Source organism: Lottia gigantea (genome assembly GCF_000327385.1).
Source record: "Lottia gigantea unplaced genomic scaffold LOTGIsca_12, whole genome shotgun sequence".
Classification (NCBI taxonomy): Eukaryota; Metazoa; Mollusca; class Gastropoda; family Lottiidae; genus Lottia; species Lottia gigantea.
The window spans coordinates 3,103,747-3,116,625 of NW_008707225.1; the positions used below are offsets into that span (position 1 = coordinate 3,103,747).

Sequence of the window (12,879 nt, forward strand, 5' to 3'; positions counted from 1 at the left end):
TATTGTTTTGATATTGCGGCCCTATAGCCCTAAATGAATTGTATTATATTATATTATGCTCACTCCGCGTGAAAATATTGACGTATACCGGCGTTGAATGCGTCAATATTACGAATTTAGACAACCTGTCTTGCATTTTTCACTAGGAATTGAGGCCAGTGTGCTTTCTAAAAATGTGCTGTTTTTCATGGTAGAAAGGGAGGGGGTGCTTAATTTTACGCCGGATTGTGTACACTAAAAACAAGGTGTTACAATATATAATTATTACATATACAATACAATTACATATACAATACTATTACATATACAGAGATTTTTAACTATGACATGTTCATCTTCCGTCTTCAGTGATTTGCCAGACAGGAAGACCATAGATGAGTCTCGGACATCAATGGAAACCTGTCTCGGACCTAATGCGAAAGCACCTCGGAAGCTATACTCGGACGTATATAGAAATACATACTAATGTTAAGACGCATAATGTTTCCAATATATTCATATACATGTTTAACATGTAAGCCCTTCCGTTACTAATCAAGGTACAATCCCACACCTCTAGGCCCTACAGTACCTCTATGATTCGTTGGCCAACAAATCTCGATCATACGAACTCAACCAGCAAAACAAGCCTAATAACACCCTAACAAGTTTAGTCCCTACAACACCTAAGACGAACCTAATCAAAACGCATGTGAGCCCTACACAAATCCTACCCTTAGCAAACCTAACATTCGAGGGTGTGATTGTGTGTAGCACAAAAGGGTGAGCATAGTTATGGATAATTGAAAAAAAATCTTTATTTAACACAACACCCTATGGATAGGCCTAGTTTCTGGTAGCCATAGCGTAGATCTCGTAGCTTCTCAATATCTAAATCATTAATTGAATTTAGGGGATGTTTTCTAAAATTCATATCAAAGTCATAGTTAATAGCCAGTAAAATCTCAATAACATTAATGTAATAGTCACATTATATCTTGTGGAAACACATCTCATCTTCTCTACACACATCTCATCTTCTCTACACACATCTCATCTTCTCTACATACATCTCATCTTCTCTTCACACATCTCATCTTCTCTACACACATCTCATCTTCTCTACATACATCTCATCTTCTCTACACACATCTCATCTTTCCTGTTAAGTCGGACCAAAATATCTCAAACAGATATAACTAAAAATATCCGGAGGGATAATTTAAATTTTGAACCTTGCTTAGTCCCATACTCGAATCTCAAACGGCCCTATCGTAGTCCCTATCATAGCTCTATTAATCAGAAAACAAGTAAAACGAATCATTATGTTGCTGGCCGAATTATCATATCTAACCTAACATGAAACCTAACGGAAAACTAACACAAACCTAACTCGTGAGAGATATGAGTAGGGGAGGCAGCAAGGTTTGCTACATCTGAGCTATTAAACTATGAAGTATATCCGTAAAAACGAGATTGACTTAACTTCTCTGGTTTGGTTTGGTTTGGTTGTCGTTAGTTTGGTATGGTTGTTGTTGGTTTGCTTTAGTTGTTGTTGGTTACCATTTCCATCCGTTACCTAAAAATAGAATGAAAAGGATTAGTACACCGTGTACCGAGCAGGTGAAATAGAGGAACGAAAACACAAACCTAACATTGTAACGACCAGGAAAATGAATAGGGGAAAATGAAGAGAAAAAACAATATAAGAATTATATTTATTATTCATTTAAAGTTGTTGCATGTGCCTACAACTAACAAAAATTAATTATACACTTAAAAACAATAAAACAATATTATATGATTAAGTAAATAATGGAGGGGGCTCTTTCTTAATGAAAATGGATATAGGAGGGGAAGGGTAGAGTAAGTATACCCTGCTTGTGTTGATGCCTCTAGCCGGAGCAATGGGGCAATTAAACCTCGTACCAACACATACGTCCACTGGTCATATCGGAGACTCAGAGAGCGAGATTGCTTGAATTTCTAACGTAGTTATGAGATTTTTGCCAGAAAAACTTGCTTACGTTTGTCGACTTCAAAACTACTATTAACACCCTTTTGCCGCTTTTAGACTAGGTTAGATATTACGATAAGTAAATATTCTTTAGATTCTAGTATAGGTGTAGTACCTCGTAATTTCTTCGTTTAATCCGAAAACTCGACTTGAAACACCCCCATCAAGTTTGTAATTACTAACAATAGGCAATGTTTGTCGACATCAAAATCACCCTTACCACCGTTTTGCCTCTTTTAAACTAGAACAAAAATGACGATAAATGAATATCTTTAAATTCAATGTTCATCTTATGCATTGACTGCAATGGCCTTTTGTCTTGTTTCGCGGAAGTTTGTGAACGTATCAACTTTATTCGATTGTATACTGACGAATACAGTAAAACTGAGCCTTCTACAGAAAGACTCTAAATAAGAGTACTCACGAAATCGAGGGCCCCGTTTGGCTGTCGTAAAAAATCCCATCAAATCGCAGAAATACGTAATAAATTGGCCATAGTGAAGATGATAATCTGCACGATCCATAATATCAATCATATTGGGAGTATAGTTTTGTTCTGAAAGAGGAAACTAAATCTGTTTTAAATCCTTTTTCTTTTTTAGTTCTCATAGTAACAGATGAAAATATACTTAGATTACCATAGAGTATTGCATGTTCTTATAGAAGGATGTAAAAGATTTCATTATAGGTTTTGGACATGGATTCTAGAGTTTGTTCACATTTTTATGTTACAAATATTAATTGCTTGTATAACTATTAAATTAGAAAATGTTATATATTTTTTTCATTAGTTTATGCTCATAAATAAAATATTGAATAGTTGTCTATTTTTTCAATACTTTTTATACTGAACATGGGTAGTACAGTATACCGTTAATCTATGGACAAAAAAGAAATATTATTCAAAAATGTGGGTATCATAACAAAAAAGAACAATAAAAATGAAAAGCAATGAACAAACAATCACCAATAAATCAATAAATGGGAATTATAAATCTGTCTATTCCGACAATGAAATAATAATAATATTTTGAAAAATAGAATTTGTAAGTTTTAAATATTCTCTCTTAACTTCCATACCCATATTAACCGAACATACAACCTACAAAAAAAGAAGAACATAACAACATAAGTATCAAACCAGAATAACCTGATATCGAAAAACATGATCAAATTTTTGGATTAAAAACAGACATTTCTGGATACTACACTTGGTAGAATCTAAACAATATCTTAATATTTATTCTAGTCTAAAAGTGGCAAAACGGGGTTAATAGTAGTTTTGAAGTCGACAAAGGTGTGACAGCTGCTAAACATTATTAGGTTAATGGGAGTGTTTCAAATCGAGTTTTTGGATTAAAAGCAGAATTTCCGAGCTACCGAGTAGAATCTTAAGAATGTAAATTTATCGTTCAACAAACAATACAAATATTCGTCAAAAAATCTGGTCATAGGTGTAAGCTAACAAACCCATAGAGTAATACTTCATCAGGTTCGTGTCTGGATAATAAAACAAAAAAGTTTGACCAGACTGGATAATCATAGCTTGTTTACGTCACACGAGGAAGTATCAAGAACCAGGAAGAAAATATGGTGAAAGTTTAGAAAAAGTTTGTGAAAAGCCTTACAAAGGACGTTTCTTGTTTAAAATTTCGTAAAATGGCCACATATAACGAATCCATCAAACAAATTTTGTTTGGTAAGTTGCATTGTATTCATATCAGCAAAAATACCACAAGGTCAGGCCTACTTCTTACTAACTTAGTACTAGGATACAACAACGCACCCTGTGCGATATGAGGTACCGGTACTATTGCAACTTGCATGGACAATCATTATCTTCAGGCAATTGGTGGAAGAAGTTATACCAGAATAACAAATTAAGTGGCCTATGCCTAGTACCGATATTGGTTGTTTGTTTTAGAAGAAATCAAAGAATATGACTAATAAAAGGCCTAAAATAAGACTTAGAGTTGAGTAAGAGGAAGAGGAACTTGTCCACCTCAGCCATACTTAATGCTCACTCACTCTTGTTATTTCTTCAGCTTCACAAAAATGAAGTCTATAAAATGATGGTAAATGTAGGCTATCTTGAAATTGAAGAGCAAGTGACTCTCATACTATGGCAGAAGTGTGTGGACAAAATAGACATCATGGCCTTACCGTTTACACCCCCTTTATAGCATTCATGGCGAGACTAGAAAAACTTTTCATCGTTTTTTGATAAATTGCAGTTTTGTTAAAATTTGATTCACACTATGAATTTGCAAATAATATTTGTTAATTTCAGAGGTTCAACTTTTTATGAATGAAACTATAAAAACAGAGAAATTGAGTGATAAAGTAAAGAAACATAAAACTAAGATATTAGAATTGATTAATAAGATACAAGAAGAATATAATGCTTTAAAACCAGATATTAGTAATACATCTAATAACTCCCTTAGAGCAGATGGTAAGAGTTTCTATTATCACTTTCAAGATCATTGTGTTTTCCCTGTAATATGAACTTTAAAACATATTTACAACTTGTAACACATAAGGTGGGACTTACTTTTGATAATGCTTTGCTCTAAAGATGCACTAGGTTTTAAACAGGTTACAAGCCAACAGTACTAAGACTTGACTGAAGATCACCTAATATCTGATGTCTGACACCTTTTAGATGAAAAAATCCATATGGAAATTATGGTTAACTAGGAGTCTAGATGTTTGAGTAGAATTAACTAATTATATTTGATACAATGTACAGCATCATCAGAAAGAGAATGTCCAAAAAATCTCTAAGATTGTCATAGCCAGGTGTCCCTAGTGGAAATATTGCTAATAAGTGTTAATTTTTCAGATGAGTCTATTTTTACTGGAGGGAGTGGTCATAGTGGAAAATAGTGAAGAGGAGGTACCATATACTGAAAGTAAGTTTTATTTATACTATGGTAAAGATTTGATAATCTTAATAAGTTTATATTAATGTAAAAGATAAAAAGAAAACAAGATTTGTATAGTAGCCAATAAGAGTATTCCGAGCTACATAGTAACATAACTATTTAACATAATCCCTGTATCAGATAAATCCATAACAATAAGTAATTATCCATCCATATCCATAACTACAAGTACTTATTGAAGAAGGATTGGAAAAACTCTAAATTACATGTATGATTTGATATGATTTTTGTCAGATAAGATATCATAGGTCCATGTTATTTAAATTCTAATATTGTGTTTTGAAGATATTCGAGTCACACCAGCAGCTAGTTTAAACCAACCATTAAAATCTGGCTGGTTAGAAAAACGTAGAAAAGGTTTGTTTATATCTAAATTCTCTGAACTATTTATTTGGAATCATGTACATGGAGAGACTTCTACGTTAAGCACTATACTCGAAAGTTGCCAATCATAGCCCTTGATTAAACCGGCAGCAAAATTGTTTTCAGTTTATCTATCAGGGCACTGATTGGCTGTATTCCACAGTGTACAATCTAATGAAATCAACTTGCTACATTTGCAATTGTAATACAAGAAAGGTGGCTATTGCTTCACATTGTAAAGATGACTTATGATAAGCTATATGTATATTGCTTTGTTTTGTATTAGGTCTGATAGGAAAGATTAGCTACCAAAAAAGATATTGTGTTATACATTCTGCTGCACTGTATTATTATGAAAAACCCACAGACAAAAAACAAAATGGAGCATTTCCTCTCAATGGTTAGTCTTATTTTATTTTCAAATTTCTCTTAGTTTTTGTCCAGATTTTGAACAGTGGAAATTGATAATCATCTTCTTGTTAAACTTGTCTGCAATAATTTGACACAAATTTTTGAATAATGTTATATGACCAAGAGACACACCCAGAAATGGTGAGTCTTTATTTGCAAAATAATTTAAGAAATATAATTTAGAAATTGTTATCAGTTTGCTAGTAGACCTAGTTAATTCAAAGCTTTTTTAAATTTTCAATTACTTTGTGGAATTACTGTATTCCTGTTGCCAAGTTTTGGAACATTGAATGGGTCGCTTTTTTGACACAATAGATTGTTCAGATTGAATTAGATTATCTTCAATCATCTTTTAATTTTGAACTGCACTAATCTACACAATCTAATTATTGTAGGATATGAATTTCGAGAGGCACCTCAATTAGTAAGTGGGGCCAAAAAAGAATTATCATTTGAATTGGTTGGTCCTGGTAAAAGAACATATGAAGTAAGTCATGAGCTTCCACTTACTTGTGATTAAAATATTGTTGAATTTAGTAAATTACTGATATATAGATCATTTTGGAGACGTTCATTTTCTTAATCAATGAATTCTGAATTCAAATCAAAAATACTTGTAAACTGTGTCAAAATTCACTTATAATAACTGTTACCGTTTTTTTTCTCTTATTTTGAGGATAAAAGCTGCGTTGAAATGAATTGTTATCATAAAAAGTTTGATGGTCATTTTATCGTACCTTTATTTCATTTCCTAGTTTTTGGCTGAGAATAAAGAAGAATTTAATTCTTGGAGAGAAGCAGTTGAATCTTGTCATAATGAACCCAGTAAGTTTTATTTATTTAATCTATCTGTATTTTATTATTATAATTGGAGTTTGTAATTAATGTAAACCAAAACTTTGTAATGTAAAAGTTAATTATATTGAGTTAAATCAACTTAGAACACAAATCTCGATTGTGAGTTCCAAGTTCATGACCACTTTCATTATTGGCAATTATAAGCATCTGGTAATTGCTATGGTGTGAAGGCGCATTAACTTGAACTATGGTTTTTGTATCATAATATGTTGGAAAACTTGAGAGCTGTTCTAACTAATTATTACTTTATATTGTGTTTGATAGTATCTGAAGAGTTATATGAAGCTATTGAAGATATTATCAGACCAGCACCACCACGTGGTCAACCACCAGCAACACCTATAGTAGATGATGGAGAAGAGTATGAAATACCCCAGGTGGAACAACAGGAAACATATGAAGTAGTGGGTGAAGATCAACCCCCAATATTACCAGCTCCTCGTAAGGTCTCAACTCAGTCAGTGCCAAAAATGGCACCACCTTCTATTCCTAATGTTCCATTACCTGAACCTCCTGTTCAACCCCAAACTCCAAAAAAGCGTGTTCCAAAACTGATTGGTATGACCAACGATCCTGCTGAAGACTTTGAGAATATGTATTTTGGTAAATGGGATTGTTCTACCGATACAGATAATGAGTTAAAGTTTAATAAGGGTGATATTATACATATTATTAGTAAAGATTTCGACAGTGAAAATTGGTGGGTTGGGGAATATAAAGGTTCTATAGGTCTGGTTCCTAAATCATACTTGGCTAAAGCTTACGAATTAATGCCTTGAATGTTTTTATCATCTGCCTCTATCAACTGCTAATCATGACTTTGTGCTATTTTTAACTTAATTTAAGTGCATTAGTACTGAAAAGTTATTTTTGATAATTCAAAAATTATTCCTGCTAAGGATATATTTAAAGTACTAGTCCTACATATATCTATTGATTTTTTTATGTTTAATAAACAATATTTATTGTCTGAGCAATTTTAAAAGTTTTTTGAATGTTTTTGATATTTCTTTTTTAGAATTGGAATATCATCCTCAAGTACTAATAGTCTTAGAATGTCTATGCGTTAATAAAAATATTATCTTTTGCAAGGTTACATTGCAAAGAAACATTTCTTTCCTAGAAATTTCAACCGAAAAATTCACAAATTTTGGCTGAAAATTGTCCTCCCTGTAGATCTAATGTGTTTATGTTTATATTTTTATCAACGCAAAGACATTCTAAGACTAACAGTACTATTTTGAGGCTGCTATTCCAATTATCAAAAAAATAATGGGAAATATTGAAAAAAAAAAAAACTTTTCGCTCAAACAATAGTGCAATTTCTTACTAAAGATATTTTAAATTATTTTGAATCAAACAATAAATAATGAATATTCTTGTGTAAATTTTTATTTTTAGATAAGAAAGAAGTAATTTTCTGTCATTGCTTTATCAAGGTCTGCTGAATTTTGTATCTTATATATTGCACTATCATCTACATAATCATTTTGTAGATTGTATACAATTTGATAAGCTTAGTAATATATGCACTTATTAACTGTTACACTTTTCTTTATCTTTATTATTATTATTATTATTATTATGTTCTTCACTTGTTAATATTGCATTGATTTTCTAACTAATACAGTATAGTCTTATTTATATTTTTTGTCTCATATAAGTGGTTTACCTATATTGTCTCATCAATGATTACAACATTGTTTGAAAACTTTTATGATCAAAAGAATACCATAGTCAGTTAAAATGCAGTGTGCAAGACACAATTTTCCAGTATAAACCTTTTGCCTATTGTCAGAGCAAGTTTGGTGGTATATTGAATTTTGTGAACGCAAAGATTTTCTAAGATTATCGGTACTATTTTAAAGCTTTAATTCAAATTCACTTAAATTTGATATACTTACAAACTTGCTAAGACATTACATTGTTGAGAGATCGATGGACATCCTACAGGTCCCAGGGCCTCAGTTTTATGTTACTTTTGTTTCCTCAGCGAAAAATCAATTGATAATGTGGAAATGTTTCAAAACAAAGATAAACTTATTTGACCTAAATTTACTGAAAGTTGAAAGTTTTGGAAATCATTGAATCTCTGTAGTATATTTATAATGTTGTTTATTAACTGAGTTTATTTTCATTTCTATTTTCTAAATAAACAAATTTGAGCTACAAGATGCAACTTCCTTTTTTAAGTGGAGCTCCAGAGATTAAATAAAAAAACAATTCATTTATTTTTTGGGGAGTTAAATCAAACTTTTTGAATCTTTCTACAATTACAATAGGTCTGTCACCATACAACTAGTTTTAAACTTCCCTTTCTTGTTATAACTAAATGACACTTCCTTTCATATGGTAGTCAATTCACATTCACACTGTGGCAGTTAATATTCACGGCCAAACTTTTTATAGAAATTTTCCTCCACACGTTTACAGAATGCTGCCAGATTACTAAAACCTTCTACTATAACAGCAAATCTACTAACTGGTAACCTTGTGGTCAATATGGTATATAAATGACCAAATACCAGAGCATCTAATTCTGTCGGTCTACAAAATATAAGTTCAAATATTTACTTGGGTCATCTTTATGATCAAGTTATTGTTTTGAAAAGAAGTTTTGTACCGGTAACCTTTATATCATGGTTATATGTGATGACATGCTTAACTGTTGCTTAAGGAGCATGCCTTTATTATATATCTGTTGAGGTATTCTATCACAACTATCATCCCTCCTTTCAAATAAAATATTGTACTTTAATGATTTCATACTAAATATTCCTAAAGCACACATAAAACCTGATTATATAAAATTAGAATTGATGTTACTCAGAACTTCACGCTATGCAATCTTCAGACAAATGACCTATTTTCAGCCTGCATCCCTACTGAACTTAGACAAGTAGAAGAAAGAAAGATATATAAGAAATTATATACATGTATTCAATTATGTTTAATATCAGAAAACTCTTACCTGGTGCCAAAAAAGTATTGTTTATTATCTAATTTTTCAGATAAAGCTTGACAACAAGTTTTAACTTCTTCACATACCTGTGATTTTAAAAAATTATATTTCTTCAAATCGTAAGCTGATCACCATGCAGTGTGCAATTTGGTTTTTGGATTTCTGAAGCTTCTATGACATTCATAAAGGACAAATAAAAATACCCATTTTCACTAGGATCTCTTTTTGCACATCCTGTAGCACTCAGGGCTTCAGTTTATTGTAACATCTGAACTACTGCACGCTATTTCCAGCCTTTATGACCTGCATCACTGAGAGGAGGAAACAAGGTTGAAATCCAAAGATATTATTATGCTCTTAGTTAAGATTGAACCTTGGACCTTCAGATTAGCGAGAAAGCGCCTATCTCACTTAGCCAATGTGACTGCCCAAAAATGATAATAATCAACACCGACCTCATCAATAGTTTTATTAGACCAACTAATACTCTTTAATCTAGCCTTCATACTACGCTGTTTCTGCCATGGTAATAATCTATTTAATGGCCAGGGGTGGACGTAACCATATCTAGGTTTGGTAATCTGAAACAGAATACATTCTTTTCAAAGGTATACTACCTCTTATGATGATCAAAGAGTTGAAATTTGAAACTTGATCAACATGATTCTTTGTTCATTAGTGAATTTACCTGGTGTAAAAACCATACCATTATAATATATGATATGATATAATAATCATATCAATTCATAAAATTATTAGTAATAATCCTTTACAGTAAGTAATTTTGAAACTTTTACTTAGTTGAATGGACATATCTTCTTATATAGCGGTTCCATTCTTTAGTCATGACATCTAGTAAGTCCAAGTGATGAATATATATATTAACCAAGTTTGATAATTTAAATTTTATGTTCATTCTAAGAGATAGTATAGTTTAACATTTAGTTTCCAATATAAAAGTTATATCAAAAGGGATTATGAGTAATGTATTCAGAAGCAACCTAGGTATCAAATATGAGCTGAATAATCCAGCTAAGAAATTGCAATTTACGATACCAACAACACATCATCAGAGAGCCTTTATTTTTAAAAGCAAGTAATACTTATGGAAAGATAATATGAAACATGAAACCAAAAACCACAAATCTTTAGAAATATTACCTCTTCAGACACTGTTTCATCTACCCAGGCTAAATATAACTGAAATAAAAACACCATCTTTTAAAGGCCGCATATTGGCAGAAAGATTATGTATAATGACATAATATTTTGTTTAAACTCAAAATAGATTTTCAAAATTGTGCCAATATCATTAAATCTTTCATAGCTGATTCCAGACAAAAAGCTAATTAAGCTATGTGCTATATAATCAAAATCAATAAAACAAAAATATATCATAAAGTTATTACCTCAGCATTGACTAGAATATTCTCTATTAAAGCCATGTAGGCTCTCATTTCAGATCTTTCACTTTCATTCAATTCTCGGCTTAAATGGAAACCCTGAATATATAATTAAGGTGATGAAATCAATATGGTTTATAATAATCTAATAAGTAGGGTTGGTACCCTGTGTCCAAATCACGCTTGATGGCGTTGCCAAAGTGTTTTCAAAACTTATTGGGACACTGATAACATTGATTTGCACCATTCCAATTTTAATTCCACTAAACTAGGCTGCTAAGGTCTGAGTTATAAGTAGCTTCACTTACTCTTGTATTCACAAATGCTATAATTGGATCAAGTTCTGCAACCAAAAAAGCTCCAACGTGAATAAATGGAACTTTCCCTGAAATGGATTAAGTATTGAATATTATCTAGTGAACATAGTGTACTGTCATACTATTATATCTATAGAGTTTTATTTCATTTTATTCTGTTGAAGTGGTTTGGACTTTACATGACACGTCTGACTGTAAACAGCACAGATATTGATAATAAAATTTACTTACCAGATGGAGACATTTCTTCAGCATTGATTCTTAATTCTGTATGAAAGTCTAAACTACACATGTGTAGAAACGTTTTGACACTTAAACAAGTAGCATAGTCAGGGAATGTTATCTGTTCAACTGAAACCAATAATTATCCTCATTAGTTCTATGTGTCAGAAATCTAACTGAGGCTTATAGTAGCAACACTAAGATATTTATATGTTATATATATGTTGTGTAATGACACATCAACTAGTATCACTAGATAAAAACAGTCAATAGTCAATATCCAACCTTAATAATTAATAACTCTTGCCTATGGTAAGAGTTAGACTTTCTGTCCAATGCAGTATACAATGCTCTAGGTTTGGGGGTTTAAGCATATTTCTTTGTCTCCTATCTCTTTTATCCAATTTTCAAGTGTCAAATAGGAAAACAAATGTACAGTATCTTTGGAAAAGAAATTTTGATCTGATCCGATCCTGCTTGGCCTATTCAGCAGATCTTGCCACTATCACTAATTGCCTTACCTTGATATGGTTGATACAAACAGGCATTGTCAGGCCATGGCTCATATGCTGTAATACAAGGTACAATTTACATCAAAATCATCCTTTTTTACACGAAGTGAGGTGGCAAGATGTTTGCCACTAACACTAACAGAGATTATTCATTCTTGACAGTCAAAGAATCTTAATGAGATATGGATTTTCAATCTAGCCTTTACCTTTCAACCAGGTGCTAATAATGCAACTGTCCTTGAAAAAAAATTCCAGCCTGTATCAGTGTATGGTGTTGACTGTCTTCTTTAGCTCTAACAAGAGCAGAAAAGCAGAACATAATACTATTACTGCCCACTAAGAAGGGGCCAATGAGAAAGTTATCTCCCTTTTGGCTCCAGTCTCCGCAACAAATGATGTAAATTAAACATTAACAGAATAATATCAAGAGAAGTTTACCTCCAATTTCAGCTTGTACAGCTTCTGCAACAAGTGAACTCATTCTTGAAGTTATTGATTTGATATACAGTGATTTACTGACTTCGCTTTAGATAATCAAAATTGTCAACAATTTACATCGACCTTCATTTTTCCTAGGATATCCCCAATTCTAATAATAGATACACGATATTCCCGCTATTCGACCGATTCGCTCTGTTCATTTGCAACTAAATAGGTTAATCATATGACTCTAGAGATATTTTATAAATATTGAGAGGAACAAAGAATCTTTTTCGGGATGTGAAGATGTCTCGTTTTTCGTAAGTTTACAAGCAAAACATAAATCTATTCTAGGTCTAGCTTGAAACTCGAAAAATCTAGGACAAAGTCATAGTAATATACTTGTGCCACCTGAACGCATGCTTTGGTTTTGAGGATACAAGTGATAAAGCACTTTTTCTGCCAAT

General features: G+C 31.9%; 2 protein-coding genes across 2 annotated transcripts; one reads left to right on the top strand and one right to left on the bottom strand.

Moving 5' to 3' along the window:
- The first annotated feature begins 3,552 nt into the window (after positions 1-3,552).
- Positions 3,553-7,523, top strand: LOTGIDRAFT_212502 (hypothetical protein). Its single transcript, XM_009048212.1, has 8 exons — positions 3,553-3,695; positions 4,287-4,451; positions 4,842-4,911; positions 5,230-5,301; positions 5,594-5,707; positions 6,114-6,205; positions 6,474-6,543; positions 6,841-7,523. Exons 2-8 carry the CDS (start codon positions 4,449-4,451, stop codon positions 7,353-7,355), a joined length of 936 nt encoding a protein of 311 aa, XP_009046460.1. The 5' UTR covers positions 3,553-3,695; positions 4,287-4,448; the 3' UTR covers positions 7,356-7,523.
- A 395-nt stretch (positions 7,524-7,918) lies between these two features.
- On the bottom strand, positions 7,919-12,565 carry LOTGIDRAFT_185769 (hypothetical protein). Its single transcript, XM_009048213.1, has 9 exons — positions 12,431-12,565; positions 12,002-12,049; positions 11,490-11,609; positions 11,250-11,326; positions 10,948-11,040; positions 10,700-10,738; positions 9,994-10,119; positions 9,548-9,624; positions 7,919-9,123 (listed from the first exon to the last, which is right to left on the bottom strand). The coding sequence occupies exons 1-9, from the start codon at positions 12,471-12,473 to the stop codon at positions 8,958-8,960; spliced, it is 789 nt and encodes a 262-aa protein (XP_009046461.1). The 5' UTR covers positions 12,474-12,565; the 3' UTR covers positions 7,919-8,957.
- Between the last annotated feature and the right edge of the window lie 314 nt (positions 12,566-12,879).

What these genes read in the sequence shown, in the direction of transcription:
- LOTGIDRAFT_185769 (XM_009048213.1), bottom strand. Translation starts at nt 12,473, where the DNA reads ATGAGTTCACTTGTTGCAGAAGCTGTACAAGCTGAAATTGGAG. An exon ending in ATATTCTAGTCAATGCTGAG is followed by an intron (nt 10,739 to 10,947) that starts GTAATAACTTTA and finishes TTTTTATTTCAG; the next exon opens with TTATATTTAGCCTGGGTAGA. An exon ending in ATGAAACAGTGTCTGAAGAG is followed by an intron (nt 10,120 to 10,699) that starts GTAATATTTCTA and finishes ATTCTGTTTCAG; the next exon opens with ATTACCAAACCTAGATATGG.
- LOTGIDRAFT_212502 (XM_009048212.1), top strand. An exon ending in GTTAGAAAAACGTAGAAAAG is followed by an intron (nt 5,302 to 5,593) that starts GTTTGTTTATAT and finishes GTTTTGTATTAG; the next exon opens with GTCTGATAGGAAAGATTAGC. An exon ending in TGGAGCATTTCCTCTCAATG is followed by an intron (nt 5,708 to 6,113) that starts GTTAGTCTTATT and finishes TAATTATTGTAG; the next exon opens with GATATGAATTTCGAGAGGCA.